The sequence below is a fragment of the Podarcis muralis genome, chromosome 9, assembly GCF_964188315.1.
Source record: "Podarcis muralis chromosome 9, rPodMur119.hap1.1, whole genome shotgun sequence".
NCBI classification, from domain to species: domain Eukaryota; kingdom Metazoa; phylum Chordata; class Lepidosauria; order Squamata; family Lacertidae; genus Podarcis; species Podarcis muralis.
This window is the reverse complement of record NC_135663.1, coordinates 60,209,787-60,230,146: the sequence shown is the minus strand read 5'-3', so window position 1 is coordinate 60,230,146 and position 20,360 is coordinate 60,209,787. Positions and strand designations below refer to the sequence as shown.

Sequence of the window (20,360 nt, the reverse complement as noted above, 5' to 3'; positions counted from 1 at the left end):
ACTCTTCTTCTTGAACATGTTAAGTGATGCACCTGATGGATTGCTATTCTGAATGATTCTTCTAGAAGAGGGATAATAGCTTATGTTTTTGAGAGAAGCCTAACCAGAATGAAAACATGTTAGCACTGGCTTCATTTTGTTCCAGGAGCTTGTCCCTCTTAAGGAAAAACATGAAAAAGGGAGAACTGTCAACTATTCTGTGTTGGCAGAACACTGGGGGACCTTAGCTGTTTTCATTTAATTTTGCAAACAAAGAGCTATTTCTTCACCCCACCCCCCCAAATATTTACCTAGGTAAAATATTTACCTAAATTTTCACTATTTACTCTTTGGTGATAAATGCCTTATTTTGGTGAGTGTCTTTTGTCAGAGAGAGGTTCATCAGACTGAAGTGAGCTGAAAATGGAGAAAAGTAACCTCTAATTAATTTACCCCACAATCCACCCCCCAATGCATTAGTATGTATAGGTTGAATCCAAACTAAGATAGCTGTACTTAAAATTTCAGTGCAGCTGAAGTTGGAGTCAACTCCTCTGGTTGATTTCATTGATACCTAAGTTCAGCTAACATAGTTTGGGTCCATCTAATGGTTCCTAAGGGACGCGGGTGGTGCTGTGGGTAAAACCTCAGTGCCTAGGACTTGTCGATCGTATGGTTGGCGGTTCGAATCCCCGCGGCAGGGTGAGCTCCCGTCGTTCGGTCCCAGCTCCTGCCCACCTAGCAGTTCGAAAGCACTCTTAAGTGCAAGTAGATAAATAGGGACCGCTTTATAGCGGGAAGGTAAACGGCGTTTCCGTGTGCTGCGCTGGTGCTGGCTCGCCAGCTGCAGCTTCGTCACGCTGGCTACGTGACCCGGAAGTGTCTTTGGACAGCGCCGGCTCACGGCCTCTAGAGCGAGATGAGCACGCAACCCTAGAGTTGGACACGACTGTCCCGTACGGGCAGGGGTACCTTTACCTTTACCTAATGGTTCCTAACTCTGGTATGTGCAGGTGGGTGATCAGAGCAAGCAAATAGCGACAAGAAATGGTGAACAAGGAATGTGTGATTTAAACATACTAGGGCTTTGCACAACAAAGTCAGCATTGAGAACTAGTGAGGTTGTCTCAGTGTGAATGCGATACATATGTAGAATAATTCTAACCAAAGGACTTCCACCAAAGATATGGCTGCTAAATTACAACTAGGTGAAACCCGGTCCCCTATAGCTCTCCATATCAGGCTTCGTAGCCAAGAGCCTTCCACCTTCTAAAATGTCCTTTGTGTGTCAGAACTCTATAGTATCGTTTCCAAACTAAAGAAGTACCTTTTTTTGTCCTATAGGGCGCACTGGCCCATAGGACGCACCTTGTTTTTTTGGGGGGAAATGAATAAAAAAAATTATTTCTCCCCCCCGGCCGCGGCTGCCGCCCCAAGCCTTGCGCACACCTGCCCGAAGCACGGGGAGGACCTCCCGCAGGGCTTGCAAGGCTTGCGGATAGCTTCCTGAAGCCTGGAGAGCGAGAGGGGTCGGTGTGCACCGATGCCTCTCGCTCTCAAGGCTTCAGCGAAAGCCTGCATTCGCCCCATAGGACGCACACACTTTTCCCCTTCATTTTTGGAGGGGGAAAAGTGCGTCCTATGGGGCGAAAAATACGGTAGCTTATTGCTGAGCCAGTGAAAGGGAGCCCTGTGGAGTTAAGAGTACAGGGAGCAAGGGAGGTAAGAATTGTAAGACACTCCTTCACTGGCTCAGAACAACTAATAAGCTGTTCCTGTGATTGTTTCCTTAGATGCAAGTCCCATTCAGTTTTGGGACTTAATCTCAAGTGCGCTTGCACCCTAAGCTACAATTCTGTGTACACATACTTGGGAGTAATTTTCATAGAACCTATTAACCAGGACCGGACTGAAAGCAGTTGTGTTGTGGAAGGAACAGCCAGCTTCTATTCTTGGCAAAAGAGAGGGGAAGAGGAATGCTCCTGCTTCCAGTGCACGTGGCACTTCCACTCTGGCTACAACATAGCCCCCATGCACCTGAAAGTAGAAGAGACCAAGACAGTCTTACCGGAGGGAAATGGGGAGTGGGTGCTTCAGCCAGCTCAGAATACCACTCCTGCCTTCCTAGAACCTGGACTCAGATTCTACTAGTACAGTTTTCGTGGGATGGGGTGGAGAAAGTGATCTGGACCACTGCACTTGCTCTTGCTCACTGAGTGTTGTAGAAGGGCAGGCCTGTGATTATCCTTCTGCTTTGCACCAGTGCTTATGTCACATCGTCATTTCCTAGAAGCCCTGTGTGACAGCTGGTGCATCATACATACGCTGTTTGTGGTAAGGGTTCTTTGTCACAAATGTGTTACAGTATAGATTTCCAATAATGAAATGTAAGCTATTTAAATTGGTGTTTTAATAGTGTTTTTAAAATATCCATTCGAAATGAAGTCCTATACATAACATAATATTTCTCTTTTTTAAATTATTTTTTAACAGAATAAAGATCCCAAAATGTCTCGAGTTGCACTGGAATCGCTGTATAGATTATTATGGGTTTATGTTATTAGAATAAAATGTGAAAGCAACACTGTGACACAAAGGTAAGCGGTTTGGTTCAGTATATTTGAAACCTTTGTAACTTTTTCCTTCAAATTGAAAAGCACTGTGACTGTTTTATGATAATGCTCTTGCTGGGTTTTCTCAATGCGGCTCTCTCAATTGTTTCCTCTACAGCCGCCTCATGAGCATTGTATCGGCACTTTTCCCAAAAGGCTCTCGCAGTGTGGTCCCTCGAGACACACCTCTGAACATATTTGTAAAAATTATTCAATTCATTGCTCAGGTGAGCCCTTCTGCAGTTTGTTTCAATGCACAGTAACACTCCTATTTTCAAATTTGCCACCTTTCCATATTGCCCACCAAAGAACCTGCTGCAGTTTCAGAGAACTTACAAACATATTATAGGATGCACATTTGCTTTATGTTGGTCTGTTAGACATTAGTGAGCTGAAAAGGAAGCCTAGAACACACTCAGTGCTCCCCTTTGATTTCATGTAGCAGGGATAGTCAGTGGTGATAGGCAAACTGTCTTTGAGTGAAGCCTGTCTGCCGCTGCTGCTATCTTCATTGAGGAACCCATAATAAGCCTCTAAGAAACCCCATGGTTCCACAGAGTACAATTTGAAAACCGCTGCTCGAGCCGCTGCAGTCTGCTGTTGCTTTTTGACAAGAACAAGAGCAAAATCCTTCCTTTGCATAACTCTTATTTGCCAAAAGAGTTGGCAGGCTTGCAAGACACACACACACACACACACACCACTGTTTTGAATACATCACTAGAAACTCTTTTTTCCCCTGTAGTAGAGCATTTAAAAACAATCTACATTTGAAAAACTTACTGCTTTCAAATAATTTGCATTAAAATAAAAACAATACTGGTACACTGCATTATAGAGAATTCACTTAAGAATAGTAACTAGTTTTGAGCCAGTTATCCTAAAACACAAAGCTCTAATGTTCACTTTATTGGCTTTGATTATGTGCTACAGTTTACGAAAAGTCTTACAAAGACATTATTTTCTTCCTAGGAACGCTTGGATTTCGCAATGAAAGAAATCATTTTTGATCTTCTCAGTGTTGGGAAATCACCTAAAACCTTCACTATTAATCCAGAGGTAAAACAAAATTGGAGCTAAAAATATTTGTTGTGTTTTTGTTTGTAAGGCAGTCAATTTCATATGCAGTTCTGAAGCAGGTTCACAGCAATGCATTTCCTTAGAAATTCTAGAAGTTTGCCAATGTTTTCAGACAATTCAGATCTAGAATCTGTCTACAGTCTTAATATTTTTGAGCATATATGCTCCTAATCCATGTAGGCAGGACTAGTTTGACTGCATCTTTATCTGCCAGATGCTGGGTTGGTACAAGCATGCAATGTGTCCTTTGGGGATTGACTTGCACAGGAACCTGATTTGAGGCTAACCAAAGGGTTAGCCAACCTGGTGTCCTCGAGATGTTATTGGACTACAACCTCCATTATCCCCAACCATTGGCCATGCTGGCTGAGGCTCATGGGAGTTGTAGTCTTATCGGCATCTGGAGGGCATCACATAAGCCACTCCTGGTTTACTCAATAGAACCCTTGAGTTTTGATATCTTCTTTAGAATACATTATTTTGCAAAGGTTAGCAAACTTTTAATGGTCATTTAGTAAGATGTTTTGTGGAGATGTTTGGCCTGTTGAGTACTTCCTCTGCAGAAGGAGAGAAGAATATTCATATTGTAAAATGTAACTTAACATGAGTTGTAATAGCATGTCTAGGTTGCTAATAAATGTTCCCTTCTGCAGAGAATGAATATAGGGCTCAGAGTCTTCCTTGTGATAGCAGACAGTTTACAACAGAAGGACGGCGAACCACCTATGCCAACTACAGGTGTTGTACTTCCCTCAGGAAACACTCTCCGGGTCAAGAAAATTTTTCTCAATAAAACTCTGACAGATGAAGAAGCAAAAGTTATAGGTTAGTCGGTGATGGTATTGAAGGGGAAGAATGGAATGTATAGGAATCATAATGGTACAAAAAAGCGCAGTGTTTTATTTCTTAACAAATCTAATAGTGCATTTTAAAATTAAATCAGCCTGTGGATCATATTTTTTATTACTGCAAGGGCCAGTAGAAGTGCATATCTCGCACGATACAATACGGTAATATTTATTGTCATTGTCCCATACAGAACAACGAAATTGAAAAAATCTACATCAGACATTCAAAAAGCAACAAGCCTGCTATCCCAGCTATCCCAGCCTGGTTAACCCCCTAAAAACTCTGATACCCCATAATTAAATACAATATACTCTCATATTCAATCCATAAAGCGTCATTGAAGAGCAGTGTACAAGTATAATTAATAGATAATAAAAAGTGGAAATATGAACCATGCATTCCTTTCTCTTGCTCAGAGCTTTCCAGTTTAAGAGCTAGAAACTTATACCCATTCATTCTCTGTCAGTCCTTAACGTAGCCCAAACCAGCACCCTCCACATGCAAAGGGGAGGTGTTAGCAAGCTTTTGAAGAAACCCCAAGATCTGTAGACACAAGGGGAGGAAATCCCTAAAATCAGGAGAGAAACCAGAAAACCACCCAGTGACAACCGAACATACTCACTGGCCTTAAAAACACATACGTGTCTGGTGAGAGAGGGAATGTAGTATCCTGAAAAGGGGCGTGAGTGGGTGACTGAAACCTTTAGCATGAGCATAGCATACTGTAACCTTTTGGTGCAAATTTGACCTGTGCTTTAAAAGGGCTTGTTCCTCATTTTATTTACCATCTAAATTATATTTTCAAAATATGCAAATACTGTACAGTTAATTTTTCACACATATAGAAACCTTACCTAACAGCGTTAAAGCTGTAATTCATTAGTTTTCAAAAGTTAACTTCATTGTTGGGCTCCACAATTCCACATAGTATGTTGAGAGTTCCAGCTTTCCTCGTGACTTCATAGTGGGGAATAGTTCATACAGTTCTGCTGTCTTTCTAAGCAGTGAAAAGCACAATCCCAGCCCTCTTTTCCAAGCTCAAGGACTGGGGCGTGTGTTACCAGAATTTTTAAAAAGGTTGGAGGGGTGTTTCCAGTTAAACAAGACACTGCACCCCCAGACCATCCCCCAAACTGACACCATTCAGCTTTTTAAATATCCCCATAAAACCCACCACAGTTTTGCTACATTGTATCTTGTTCAAGTATTCACCTTCCCCCGTGCAGCAAAACCTTCAAATATTCATATAAAATCAGCCCTATGTCAGATCGACACCATTCCAACTTCATTTTACTCAGGGAAAAGATGGCTACCAAAGGGGGGGGGGGGACTTGGGAAATGGGTAAAGACAGCCATAATCCCTGAAACCTGGGATCACATACTTAACAGCCTCTTGCACAAGAGATAATCACTGGCATCCTGGCAAATGGGTGCCAGACAGGTAGTCATCCTGTGGACAATAGCAGACCATCCAGGAATGGATTAGGTTCTCAGTCAGGACAAAGAAGTGTGATTACCTGACCTGGAAACCCAGGAACTTGTAAATATAGGGCAAGGGAGAGATGGGGGCAAACTTGATGATCAGGTTTCTGCCAGAAATCCCCTCCCATAATGTGACAGAACCCTGATTTATTTGTGATGTGTGCATGATGCTTCACTAAGTGTGTTATGGGTATAAGGGAAAACTTATAAAAGTTGGAGCTATCCTTTGTTCGAGGCTTCTTGCTGCTTCTTCCATGTGGTGGGTGGAAGTCCTGTTGCAAGAGTCTTTTGAATAAAGATCACACCTACAGGCTGCTGCTTTGCTCCTATATTCCTGGCTGGTGTCTTTGTCAATCCAAGTGAGCCCAAGGATGTTCCTATAAGTGTGTGTGTGTGTGCACTGCATTTTTTTAATGCACATGTAGTTCTTAAAAAGTACACTACAACTGCAAGAAAAATCTGAAATCCCTGAGAATAGAGTTTAATGGCTTCAAGTTGACCTTCAGAGCACAAAATTGTATCAGGAACACACCCCACCTAGTTGGAGAGACCTGTGTGGCATCCACAAGTTTTTGTTTGACTACCAAGATATCTCTGTTCTAAAAGATTAGCCTGTCCCAAGGCTAATTTATTTCTTGCTGGAATATCCTTTATCTTTAAAAAATACCTTACTTGAACTAACCCTCAGTGGAATTCACTATCGAATGGTAGCTTCAGGATCAATGCAAAAATGAGTATCTAATATGACTCAAAAAAGGTGAAAGTTAAACTGAAGTACACGGTTGAGGATCAAGCGCTGTTGAACTGTGTTCCCTCTTCAGGAATGTCAATATACTATCCTCAAGTAAGAAAAGCACTGGACAGTATCCTTAGACATCTAGACAAAGAAGTTGGAAGGCCAATGTGCATGACTAGTATTCAGATGTCTAACAAGGAACCGGAAGACATGATCACGTACGTAACAAATTAATCATGCTTATATCCGATTCATTGCAGTACTCCTTTTATCTGAAAGAGAGTTGATGCATGATCCTGCATTGTTAAGCATTGTTAGGCTCCACTGTAGTCAACAGGGCTTAGCAGTTCCAGAACTGCGCCTATAGAAATCAAGTTACAAGAAAATGTGTATCAGTTTATCACAATTGAATTCCTAATGCATGTATCTAATGCTAATGAGCTCTATGTAAGCTCTCCTTTGATCGTTTTAACACCTGCTTTATTTCCACAGGGGTGAGAGAAAACCGAAAATTGATTTATTTAGAACTTGTATTGCTGCTATCCCAAGGCTAATTCCAGATGGCATGAGCAGAACTGACCTTATTGAACTGCTTGCAAGGTAGAGACTGAACCTTTAATGAGAAAACCCATTTACAGTATTAAAGATGAATTTCAGAAACTGTGGTTAAAATTATCAATCTATTATTTGAATGATTGATATTTTTGCAATAGGGCAGAATAGATTGATTATTTAACCTTTTGGGTCGTCTTCAAAGCTAGTCCTACGCAGAGAAGGCCCATTGAAGTGAATGGACCAGACTGTTATTGAAATTTACTCAGTATTAATGCAGAGTAGATTCTAATGTATAGTTAGCAGGATAAAAACTTAAACACGTTGCAGGATTCCCAAAAAATAGACCAGAGGCAATTGTATTTCATCCAGTAGAGCTTTACTGCTACTGAAGGCGAATGAGCATAATGGTCATAAATCCAATACATTCAGAATTGGCACTGTCCATAAGAAATCCAGTTACAGCAGATCTAACTTAAACTTACAATAACTTATAAGAAGTCTAAACCTTAGCACTAAGCATACTATGTACAGAACACCACACCAGATGGAAAAGAGATAGAAAGTGAAAGTGAAACCCAGGCTCCTTCTGGTCTTACTTTTATAGTCAGCATGACCTTGAAAGAAGAGATAAGAGAACCAGTTTAAAACCAGGTGTATTCAACTTCTCTGAAGTTATAACCCAAACATCATGAACCTTCTGCTTGTTTCTTTCACACAGAGAAGCTTCCAGAAGCTTCCAGACCCCTCTTGAATTACAGTGGTGCCTCGCAAGACGAAAAGAATCCGTTCCGCGATTCTCTTCGTCTAGGGGTTTTTTTGTCTTGCGAAGCAAGCCCATAGGGAAATTCGTCTTGCGAAGCGCCTCCGAAACGGAAAACCCTTTCGTCTAGCGGGTTTTTCGTCTTGCGAGGCATTCGTCTTGCGGGGCACCACTGTAATTAGAATAGGAAAGATCTCTACACATCAGATCAATACTTTCTGCACTAAGAAATGCAAACTAACAGGTTCATTGATTTTAGTGGGTTTAGTGTGAGTAGGACTTAGTTGAATACAATCCTTTCCACTCAATGTCTGCAAGGTGGCTTACAGTCTTAATATAAAATTGTCACCGCTTCCCCTGCCTCCTGTCACAGTATGCAATAGTGACTTGGAGGGGGGCCAGGCAGAGCCCCACCACTCTCTCTGCTACTGTTGTCGTCCATCTTTCCCATCATGAACCATGTTTCCGTAATGTGTTGAACTCTTCCCTTTAGTTCTAAACAGCAACTTTGGTTCCCCACAGGTTGACAATTCACATGGATGAGGAACTGCGTGCCCTGGCTTTCAATACGTTGCAAGCATTAATGCTGGATTTTCCAGATTGGAGGGAAGATGTCCTGTCAGGATTTGTATATTTTATTGTTCGTGAGGTCACTGATGTTCATCCAACACTTCTGGACAATGCAGTCAAGATGCTAGTGCAGCTAATCAATCAGTGGAAACAAGCAGTCCAAGTGCAAAATAAGAACCAAGAAGCTCAGGTACAACTGTGCTGCATGAAGCTATTGTCAGCGTGTATGCCTTAATACAGCCATAAATGCCTCACAGTTATTTGAGACTAAGTTGCATTATATTTCACCATTTATCAAAACACCAGTGTTACATGGACTTGTAAAAGAATATTGGGAAATAATACATAATGAATTGGGAAAAAATGTTTAAAAGTACTTTCCCAGAGTCCTTTCTGTTTAGGGTAATTCAGACTGAAATTCCCAGGTGTCAAAAAAGGTTATTTATGTATGCCACTACTGCGGCCCATGTTTTGTTAGCCCCAAAATGGAAAACGAACGAGGTCCCAACCAAAGAAGAATGGCAACTTAAGTTGACAGAATATGTGCAGCTTGCAGACTTAACATATACAATAAGAGTACAAGAAGAACATTTGAAGTTTAAAGAAGATTGAAAAGCTTTTATTGAATATATGAGAAATAATTGTGTACAGCTGAAAACACTGGCTGCATTAAGATAAATTCAACAGTGTAAATAAGTTTTGATGGATGCAATAATGGAATACTGAATGGTATAGTTTTTTGTAAAATATGCAGGGATTTATGATATGTAAAATGAACCATGGAAAGAGAAGAAGGGAAGTAATAGATATCTTAAGGATGTAAATGAGTACTTTAAATTGTTAGGATGAATTTGAGTTGTTTAGGAAACAATTTAATATCTTGCTTATAGAAAGGCTTAAAAGCAGTCTTCCACAATATGGTGCATGCCAAATATTACTTAACTTTACCATGCTGACTGATGGGAGCTGCACATCTGGAGGGCACCATGTTAGAAAAGTTTGCTGTAAGGGGTACAGAGATTGCATTCCCCATCCTTTTCCTTGATTCCTTAACTGCTTTGGTATTGCTTGTTTCTTTGATCTTGCTGCTTCTGAGTAGGAGGATCATAACAATAGTGTAATTAGCAGCAATATTTTGCCTGGCTTTCTGTAGTCCTAGTATACACAGAAAAAAATGGAAAAATAAATAAGTCCCATTGAGTTCAGTAACTCCTGTTTTTCCTTTTAGCGTGGTGTAGCCAATGGAACAGCTCCTACCCTTCCCTTGGAAAAGAGTCCTTATTCAAGTGTATTCCACGTGGTAGAAGGATTTGCATTGGTCATTCTCTGTAGCCCAAGATCTGCCACTAGACGATTAGCTGTCAGTTGTCTTAAAGAGATAAGGGCCTTGTTCACAGTCCTAGACATTTCTAAGGTAAGCTAATTGCCATATGTACTGAAATGTCTTACCTTAATATTCATTGACTTTGTCATGCAACATGCATTTGTAATTTTTAGGGTGATGAAGAGTTGGCAATAGATGTAATGGACAGACTGAGTTCATCTATTCTTGAAAGTTTCATACATCTCACTGGTGCTGATCAGGTATGGTTCTTTTTTTAAAAAAGAAACTGTTACTCATGGCTAGTGTTGTTGAAGTGGGGAGAATCCATGCTGGAGAGGGAGCAGGGAAGGGAAATCCTGCAGCCCACTTGCTAGCTTATGGTTAAGAGAGAGGCAGCATTATGTTCTTTCTTAGAACATAAGGCACACATTAAAACAAATTCATGTGTACTAAACTGATTTATTTTTGTTTGTATACACAGACTACGTTACTGTACTGTCCCAGTTCAATAGATTTACAAACATTAGCTGACTGGAGCTCCTCTCCTATCAGCCATCAGTTTGATGTTGTCAGTCCATCACATATATGGATATTTGCACATGTAACTCAGGGTCAAGACCCTTGGATTATTAGCCTCTCCAGTTTTATGAAACAGGAATATCTTCCAAAGCACTGCCCTACAGCCGTGAGCTATGCCTGGATGTTTGCTTATACCAGACTCCAACTGTTGTCTCCACAGGTTGACATAAAGTAAGTGCCTTTCTTAATATAACTTTTTCTTTCTCTTCTTCTTACAACAGCTATACCACCCTTCATCCAAAGAGCACAGGGTGGTTTACAATATAAAAAGACAAAAATACATTCCATAATAAACAAAAACAATACCCCCAGTTTCATTCATGAACATGGAAGTCTTGCACATCTTGCGTTGACGTTAGCTTGCTAACGTAGGGTTGCCTTTAGTGGGATATGGCAACCCTAGCTAACATTAATTTCTTTTGATAAAGCAATATAAAAACAGAGGACATTCTTAAAAGTATGTGGAAAGCTAGAACAAAATATACATGCACTTTTTAAAAGGTTGGATTCATTATTGGAGTTTGTACAGAATTGGGAAAAACTATGGTAGAGGATTTCCCCACCGGAGAACAGTGTGTAAAGATTTTCTTCGAAGGCTTATCTTATGCCAGACTTCGTAATATGGATGCAGGCAAACTTTGCACATTCCTAGTTTTGTGGTATATTTGTTGAATAATGAGATCGTATTAACCAGAGACATTCAGTACATTACAAAGGCTCTTTAAAAAATAACAATACATTTTCTTTCCTTTTCTCTCCTTTTTTAAACAGCAGCCCTATCAATGCCAAGAAAGTAAATACTGCTATAAGCAGCGACTCCTATATTGGGCTCTGGAGAAATTACCTGATTCTTTGCTGCAGTGCAGCAACTTCTGCATCCTCTTCTGCATCTGCAGGTTCTGTTAGATGCTCCCCTCCTGAGACGCTGGCGTCTACTCCAGATAGTGGCTACAGCATTGATTCAAAAGTATGTTCACTCAGTGCTTCTAAGCAACTTGAAAAATTTTGAAGTATCAGAAATGCATAGGCAATGTAATCTGTGATTCCCTTATTTTCATATGATAACAAAAGAAATGGTAAAGTGCAAGGTTGGTTTATTGATCCCGCTCTGAAGCCATCCTCAATCATAAATGGCACTCTTTCCCCCCAAGATTTTGTTGTATTTTGTGTTGATTTTAATTGTAAGCTGCCCTGTATAGAACATAAGCAGCAGAAGGGCAGGATATAAATTTTCCTATAAGTAAATAAAATAGTAAATATAAAAGCTAGAAGAGTTGATGAAAATAATAAGCAGCAGTCTTTTGGAGTCAAATGAAAGGATGTCTGCATTAGATATAAAGTCATTGTTGACTCATTAATGTAGAAAATTGTGAAGGCTAATGGTCTAGTTGGGTTGAAAAATGATTAGAGAAATTTGAGGCCTGTCAAAAGCTATTATAGCAAAAATGTTTGAAGCTGACGACGACTTCTGGACCTCTTTGTAGTCTGCTTGTTGGAAGGTTTCATAACACACCGTTGTGAGAAGCATGGAAATAGCATACAATGGAAATACTAGAGATATCATAAAACCATAATTACTTGTGAAAGTATTCCAAAGATGATACCCAACACTGAAGAAAAAGTAGGTTAACAGCAGCTGGCAAGCCCTGTATTAGCAGCATCCATTTAGATGGGAATTGTGAGATTCTCTTAACCTCTTTCCATCATTGATTGCCTTGTCTTGAACATCAGCTCTTGTTTATTATAATGATATAAACATCATTACAAATTGAATTATGATAAGTAGGTACTGATATCCTCTTTCTGTTTCTAGATAATTGGCGCTCCATCCCCTTCATCCTTGTTTAAGCACATTGTTCCAATGATGCGCTCTGAAAGCATGGAAATTACAGAGTCCCTTGTGCTGGGCCTTGGCAGGACCAGCCCAGGTGCTTTTAGGTAACCATTTTACATTCTTTTCATTTTGGTGTATATTTAGTAGGCCGTTTATAAAGCTCCTAATACAGTGGTGCCTCGCAAGACAAAATTAATTCGTTCCGCAAGTTTTTTCTTCTTGCGAGTTTTTCGTCTTGCGAAGCACGGTTTCCCATAGGAATGCATTGAAAATCAATTAATGCGTTCCTATGGAAACCGACTTCAGACCAGGTCCGGGGACAGTCTGTCCCCCGACCTCTTCTGAAGGCTGGGGGGGGGGGGACCAAGGGCTTTTCTTCCCACCCCCAGCATTTTAAAAAGCCCCGGGACAGCGGGGGACTTCTCCGCTGTCCGGGGCGATCTTAAAATGCTGGCGGGTGGGAGCGAAGCCTCCGCTGCCGCCCGCCAGCATTTTAAAAAGCCCCGGGACAGCAGGGGACTTCTCCGCTGTCCCGGGGCGATTTAAAAGCCCCCAGGAAGGCAGGCAGGGGGGACAAAGACTTTTGCCCCCCGCCAGCCTTCAGAAGAGGTCCAGGACCTCTTCTGAAGGCGGGCGGGGGGCGAAAGTCTATGCTCCCCCCCGCCTGCCTTCAAAAGCCATCCGGGACAGCGGAGAAACACCCTGCGTTTCTCCGCTCTCCCGGGAAGGCAGGCAGGGGGGAGCAAAGACTTTCGCCCTCCGCCCGCCTTCAGAAGAGGTCCTGGACCTCTTCTGAAGGCCGGCGGGGGGCGAAAGTCTTTGCTCCCCCCCGCCTGCCTTCCCGGGAGAGCGGAGAAACGAAGGCTGGCGGCGGGAGGAGGTCTCTCCGCCCCGCCGCCAGCCTTCGGAGGAGGTCCAAGGACAGTGGGGAAGACGTGCTGCGCTTTCCCGCTGTCCCGGAGATTTCCCTATGGGCTTTCGTCTTGCGAAGGAAGCCCATAGGGAAATTCGTTTTGCGAAGCGCCTCCAAAACGGAAAACCCTTTCGTCTAGCGGGTTTTCCGTCTTGCGAGGCGTTTGTCTTGCGGGGCACCACTGTACTACCTAAAGTAGCACCACACAATATATCACGTCATCACACTGTTTTCCTTGGTTGTTTCCCAAGGATCTAAAGGCAGAGAAAGGGGAAGGAGGAGGCAGGGCAGAAAAGGAGAGAACTCACGTGTGTCGTAAATGACATGGGCAGGTTAAAGCAAGGCCTTGGGGTGGGGGAAGAAGGGTCTCTGTGTGTCACAGTTTCTCCACTAAGCAGAGGAAAGTGGTAGTTTAAAACAGCGGCAGGGGTGAAGAAACACTGAGAGGAAAAATGTGGTTTTAAACAACAGCAGAATTTTTGAGTAAAGCAAAAATAGAGATACACTACAGTGTAAATTGTGGTTTTAAACAATAGCTGAAGGTTGAATAAAGCAGCGTTGGAGAGGCACTGAGGGTTTTATATTAAAAAACAGTTTTAACAAGGAAAAATACACATCAGAGCATTTCCCAACTCTCGTTGTACTCAAAACTTGTTTAAAACAGCCCCTTTTTTCCTCTCAGTCTCTTTCCATCTCTACTTTACTCAAACTTCTACCTGTTACATTTCTTAGCTGCCTCATGGGAGAGAGATAACAGATGCAGAGTCCTCAAATAGTCGATAATAACTTCACATGATGTATTATGCATTGTCTTTAACACGAATCCCTCAATTGAGTGTAATAATGTAGAACAGGTATTTTATTAACACACAAACACTTATATATGTACATCAACTGAATTGAACCTTCTCTGAATGAAAAAGCTGACTGACCGGCTTGATATTAAGATATTTTAAGATGAATAGAAACATACACCATCACTGAATGTATGTGCAAAGCAGGGCTGTGGAATAGACAGTATAAATAGCTTCAATAATAGGCTTGGGGAAGTGGGATGGGAAGGAGTTAATATGGAAGTGGGTGGGGTTGGTGAGCAAATCCAGCAGAGTTTCCCCCTGCTTGCATTTAAAAATAGTACTATAAAATGGGAGACACTGCCAGCACTTTGTGATGGCTGAAAGATTGTATTGGTTAGCATGCAATTTGTCTCCCATATATCCTATCGATTCATGACTTCTTGTACAAAGAGTAAGACAGTGTAGGATTTCTGAGTTTTAAGGTGGTGATTGGTTGACTATTTTGGAGAGCCACTATTTGCATGCTTAGATAGACTTCTGTAAGGTTCTCAAAGTCTGTGAAGTAGATAGTAGATGATAATACCATCAGCCTAAGAGGATTCCAGTACTGTTGGGTGTTAGTCTCTATGTGCATGTTTTTAGAAACTCCTCACCATTGGGAAAAGCAACGGAATGCCTAGATTTAGAAACCTGCTATATTTTGTCAAACATAGTTGAATATCTAAACTACATTCAATTCCCCCCTTGCTTGTGTTAGTCATGCACTTCTCATATAAGCTGTACATCTCACTACTTGTCACCAACTAGAATTCTAGATCACTGGGCTATTCTCTTCACTGTCTACAAGGAGGCAGGTTCTTTCCTAGAACAAATGACTGGGGGCCTACAATAGGCAACATCTTCCATTTCCTGCAGCGATCCAGTCTTTCTTTTGCCTCCTTTGAGAACAGGGTCAGGTTTCTGGGTCTGCTTTGGCTAGCAGAGCAGATAAGTATTTAAATTTTTTTTAAATACCTTAATGAAAATTCACAACAGATATATAGATATAGATATGTTCCTAAGGTTACCAAAAGCGAGTTTAAATACATGTATCAAAGCGTAAACTGATATCTGAATGTGCTTGGTTGTAATATTTGGAGACATAATTACCGATTTTACAGTATTCTCATGATGATTTGTAATTTTCTTCCAGGGAATTAATAGAAGAGTTGCATCCTATAATTAAAGAAGCACTTGAAAGAAGGCCAGAGGTAATCATAAACTCATAGAATAGTAGAATTGGAAGGGACCCCAAGGGTCATTTCATCCAGCTCTCTGCAATGCAGGAATCTCAGCTAAAGCATCCATGACAGATGGTCATCCAACCTCTGCTTAAAAACCTTTAAGGAAGGAGAGTCCACAACCTCCTGGGGAGGACTATTCCACTGTCAAACAGCTCTTACTGTCAGAAAGTTTTCTGTATGTTTACTCAGAATCTCCTCTCTTTTAACTTGAAGCCATTGGTTCAAGTCTTACCCTCCAGAGCAGGAGAAAATAAGCTTGCCTATGAGATTTTACATGGAGTTATGCATCCATACACAAAGCAGATGTTTGAGTGTGGCTTGAGTTTTCTTCATTTGCACAGCAGGGACAAATTGTATGCTTAGGGAAAACTCAAATATATTATTCACTTGAGTGACAGACATTGCTGTTCTTATTTTTACTACCTGTCACAGTCGAGACTGTTGTGATGACTGTGTAGTAATACATAATATGGGTGCATTTCTGCTATATGACATTTAAATTATTGTAATCTTGTTCCATAGCTGTGCTTTAGGCGCTAGCATAGATCAAATAGACTGATTAAGTTGAGCTTCTATAGTCAACTGTGCTGGAGGTTACCACTGTGACAAGTTTCTCTTTTATTATATTACTGCTAGGCTGTACAAGTGACTTTTGAGCTCTGAGAGTTCTGCATCAGGAACTTTGATTGGAAATCTCCCTTTAACACTTTCCAAGAGAGGAGCTGTGCACAGTATCTATTTCCCATGTGCCATTTGTTGGATGAGTTTAAGATAAATACTTCCTTGGACATGTTTGAGTTTTGTTGGATTTGTAATTATTGTGCCACCCTCTTTGTCAATAGTGAATAGGCAGTAAGAGCCTATCCTGATAAAGTTTCGTGCTAAATGTTAAAAAGTATTATCTGAACATATATTGGAAACCTAGTAGCAAATATAAGCAGACATATCTAGTTGTTCTGGTAATATAAAAAACACATTGCGAAATAGCATATCGCTTTGAAATTCTAATGCCAGGAAATAGCAATATCAAGGAAAGATTGCAATTGTCAACATAGTGCTTCATTTAGTTTGTCTTTGTCCAGCTAGGAAATAAATGCCCCAAATGGCATATTATCTAAAACAGGTGTTTTGAAGCCTTCTGTCATATTCAGTTGTAATTTAACTGTGCTGCTCTGTTTATCTTTCCTGACAGAACATGAAACGGCGCAGGCGTCGAGATATTTTACGTGTACAGCTTGTACGGATATTTGAACTGTTGGCAGATGCTGGTGTCATTAGTCACAGGTAAGCACAAAGTTTCTGAATAGGATTCTGTCAAATGCGACTAGGTTTAGCTGCAGTACTAACATGCTGCAAAGGGAAGCCCAAACCTACCTGGGGCATCTGGGTGCAGGGAAAGGAGGATACCTTCCTCTCTTTACGTGTGTGTGTGAGAGAGCTCAGAGCATAGGTATAGGCATGGGATGTGCAAGTGTAAAAGTTGCATATACCTTCAGTGTACGAAGCAATATATATACATCCCATGTCTATTAGTATCTCATGCAGGTAAGATGAAATCAAGTGAGAGTTGAGCTCCCCCAAGTGGTTGAAGGCAGAAATCACTGTTAAAGTTACAGAAGCTTTTCTGCGTTTCATTGCCCTTTAAGATCAGTTTTTATTTCTGCCTTCACCTGGGTGGTTGTATAGTGACTGTGTTATACTGGTCTATCATCTCCTGTGTGTGCCTCAACCCTTCTCATTTTCCTGACATTTTTTCTAGCTCTTTTTGTTGTTGTTTTGTTTTTGAAGCCTATACATTCCCCCTGATCTGGTCGGCTCACTACTCTGGCCAGATGCTCACCCCATTTTTCCCCAGGCCAAGCTATTCAGAAACAGGGCAGAGTGGGAAGTCCACCTTTGGTGATTACCTTCACCAAAAGAAGATGAGCTTTCTATATGTCTTGTACTAAGGCATGCAGAACAGCTCAGCGTACTGTGGTCATAGTTGCTTTGCATAGTACTAAGGAATATGCTTGGCAAAATGTTTTTAGTTGCAGAGGTGCTCTATAGCATCAGCAGTGCAGCAACTATAGGATTCAAGTGCTTGGTAGCTCAAGATTTCCTACCAAATGTTCTCTGTCTCTTAGAAAACGTTTTCTGAAACTTTGGGAATATTATGAAGTCTGTGTTTTCATATGTATATCTTGTAATTTTCATGTTTTCTTTATAGTGCAAGTGGTGGCCTTGATAATGAAACACATTCCCTCAACAACACTTTATTGGAGTATGTGGATCTAACAAGGCAACTCCTAGAAGCAGAAAATGAAAAGGACTCTGACACACTGAAAGATATTCGATGCCATTTTAGTGCCTTAGTGGCAAATATCATTCAGAATGTTCCAGGTATTCAGAAAAGGTTTCATATTGATTCCATTTTAGTACATCAAGCCCAAATAAAGGTCATGCTCATAAGTAATTGTGTTTTTATTTCTACATTTGTGGAGCATGCTAATGATCAAATTTATCATAAAAATCTTGCTCTTCCAAGTTTACTATATTTTAAAATTATCCATTCCAGTTCAGCTTTCCATTGGTTGCATTCACATGTAGTGGTAAGTTAAGAACATTGGTTTAATAAACCATGGTTTGCGCTGATGCATGAAGCCCAGTCTCTTCTCTTATTGCTTCACACAAATTAGGAGGACGATTCATCACTCTGGCAGAGTTCTGAGGTTCTGAGGACCAGGCTCTGATCTAGCTCAGCTATCTATCACAAATGCCTTACAGCTGTGTTGGACGATGGGAGTTAGCATTCAAGACCAAGGCCTGCTGCCGATTACTGTTTTCAAGTCAACTCAAAGGCATTTTGTTCCTTGTCTTCATCTATATATTTAACTTCTCTATTCTGTCCTGAGGTTACACATTGTAAAGATATGTTGGTTTATCTATCTCTTGGGTAAGGAATGTTACATTTCTACATCGAGCAGTCTAAGGCACAGCTTTGATTTGCTGATAGTAAACAATAGAAGGCAACCCTGGTTAAGAGAGTTCACCTTTACGTTTGTTCATTTCTTAAAAGACAAGCTAAGTTTTTGTTGTCTATCATTGGTATATTTGGTTTATGTAAAAGCATTTATTTATTTTTTTGTTCATCTGTGTTGCTTTTGTAGTTCACCAGAGAAGAAGTGTCTTTCCACAGCAGAGCCTCCGACACAGCCTCTTTATGTTGTTCAGTCACTGGGCAGGACCTTTCAGCATCATGTTTACTCCTCTGGACAGATATAGTGATAGAAACATGCAAATAAACAGACATCAGTACTGTGCATTAAAGGTAACACTCTTAAGAACATATTTTACCAACATATATTTACTAATAGTGATATTTCATCAGCTGCCATATCGTTAACTTTGATTTCAAGATAGTGATAACCTGCACTCGCACCTAAAACATTAATGTTGCCATACGTTTGTAGTTGCTGCAACTTGTCCTCAGGCAGCAATTGCACTAAATGACAAGGATCCATCATTGTTCTAGAGAGTCAGTCTTCTGTGTAAATAGTTTAATGTTCTCAACTTACACAGAAAAAGAATGTTTCACTTTTATTAGTCCTTGGAATAAAATCTGGAGGGTTGTCTACTCAGAATAGACTCATTGAAATTACTGGACTCAAGTTAGTAATTTCAGTCGGTCTACTCTGAGTAGGACTAACATTAGCTACATCTAGGGTTGCCATATTTCAAGAGGTAAAAATCTGGACTTAGAAAGTTGATGAGCTTTTTTAGGACAATCGCCCGATAGCCCCACTGCCAAGCCCAACCTGACCATGCCAGAGCCAGAGCCAAGACCAACAGAGCCAGAGCTGCCTGCACACAATTTTTATTTTTATTTTACCCCAAATCCAGGACATTTGCTTTAAAATGTAAAATTCCCCCGGATGGGCATGTAGGACCCTCAAAAGAGGACATGTCCAGGAATTCCCAGACACATGGCAACTCTACTACAACCCTAGTTTGTTTGCTTTTTAAAGTAAAACAATAACAACCTCTTTTATCCAATTTCTTTAAAGGCTATGTCTGCTGTACTTTGTTGTGGCCCTGTTGCAGATAATGTAGGTCTCTCATCAGACGGCTATTTGTATAAATGGCTGGACAATATTTTGGATTCGCAGGATAAGAAGGTAATGTATAAGCACTAGTGACCTTAAAAAGAGTGGTTTGTAGTCAGATAATCTGTGGCTGAGATTTCAGGAACCTGTAAAATGTATAGTACACTAAAATTAGTCTGGCAAATTTAAAAATGAGTTGAGGTCTCTTACCATCTCAGATCTGCTAAGAGGTTTTAAAAAACAATGGAGGGGGTGTCAGCTATAATATATTGATGTAAAAGTTAACATCTTTACAATATCAATTCATCTAACCTCTGACTTGACATTGGAAAAGGCAAAATGCTTTTGTAAATTAATTCCAGAAACCTTTATTACCAGTCTACTTATTTTTAAAAGCTTTACTGCTGAAAATGGGTAGATAAAATTTCTGTAGTTCTTGTTCAGTTAATGACTTAAAACTGTTGGTTGCAACTCTTGAGTTTTGTATTGTATTGTTTTTAGGTTCATCAGCTTGGCTGCGAGGCAGTTATGTTGCTGTTGGAACTCAACCCCGACCAGAGTAACCTCATGTACTGGGCTGTAGATCGCTGTTATACAGGCTCTAAGCGAGTAGCAGCTGGATGCTTTAAAGCCATAGCCAGTGTATTCCAAAACAGGTATTAGATAAAGTTACTGTGCGGGGCGGAATCAGTTAAGATGGATGTTACTATTTTTTAAATGTTATTTGCTTGTTCATTTTAAGCATCTCAAAGTGCTTTGTGTTTCATTTTCTTTACAGGGATTACCAATGTGACACAGTTACTCTTCTCAATCTTATATTATTTAAAGCGGCTGACTCTTCTAGGGCTATCTACGAAGTTGCTATGCAGCTCCTACAGGTTTGTATGAAAGGCTTTTAGAAAATTAAGATCTATAAGTGTTT

General features: G+C 40.6%; 1 protein-coding gene across 13 annotated transcripts in view; it reads left to right on the top strand.

Moving 5' to 3' along the window:
• FRYL (FRY like transcription coactivator) overlaps positions 1-20,360 on the top strand; it is a 140,817-nt gene that overhangs the window by 70,567 nt on the left and 49,890 nt on the right. For 12 of the 13 annotated variants that reach the window (XR_013394276.1, XM_077934361.1, XM_077934359.1 and 9 more), the window contains 19 exons: positions 2,473-2,576; positions 2,710-2,818; positions 3,564-3,650; positions 4,325-4,496; positions 6,824-6,956; positions 7,231-7,338; positions 8,576-8,813; positions 9,852-10,037; positions 10,121-10,207; positions 10,429-10,697; positions 11,298-11,493; positions 12,340-12,464; positions 15,263-15,320; positions 16,546-16,637; positions 17,563-17,735; positions 18,503-18,663; positions 19,400-19,510; positions 19,940-20,094; positions 20,217-20,316. Coding sequence is in view for 12 of the 13 variants with exons in the window: in XM_077934361.1 (XP_077790487.1) it covers positions 2,473-2,576; positions 2,710-2,818; positions 3,564-3,650; positions 4,325-4,496; positions 6,824-6,956; positions 7,231-7,338; positions 8,576-8,813; positions 9,852-10,037; positions 10,121-10,207; positions 10,429-10,697; positions 11,298-11,493; positions 12,340-12,464; positions 15,263-15,320; positions 16,546-16,637; positions 17,563-17,735; positions 18,503-18,663; positions 19,400-19,510; positions 19,940-20,094; positions 20,217-20,316 (2,664 nt within the window). In the remaining variant the exon portion in view is untranslated. The remainder of the gene's footprint in view (positions 1-2,472; positions 2,577-2,709; positions 2,819-3,563; positions 3,651-4,324; positions 4,497-6,823; positions 6,957-7,230; positions 7,339-8,575; positions 8,814-9,851; positions 10,038-10,120; positions 10,208-10,428; positions 10,698-11,297; positions 11,494-12,339; positions 12,465-15,262; positions 15,321-16,545; positions 16,638-17,562; positions 17,736-18,502; positions 18,664-19,399; positions 19,511-19,939; positions 20,095-20,216; positions 20,317-20,360) is intronic. The other variant, XM_077934353.1, reaches the window with a different exon arrangement.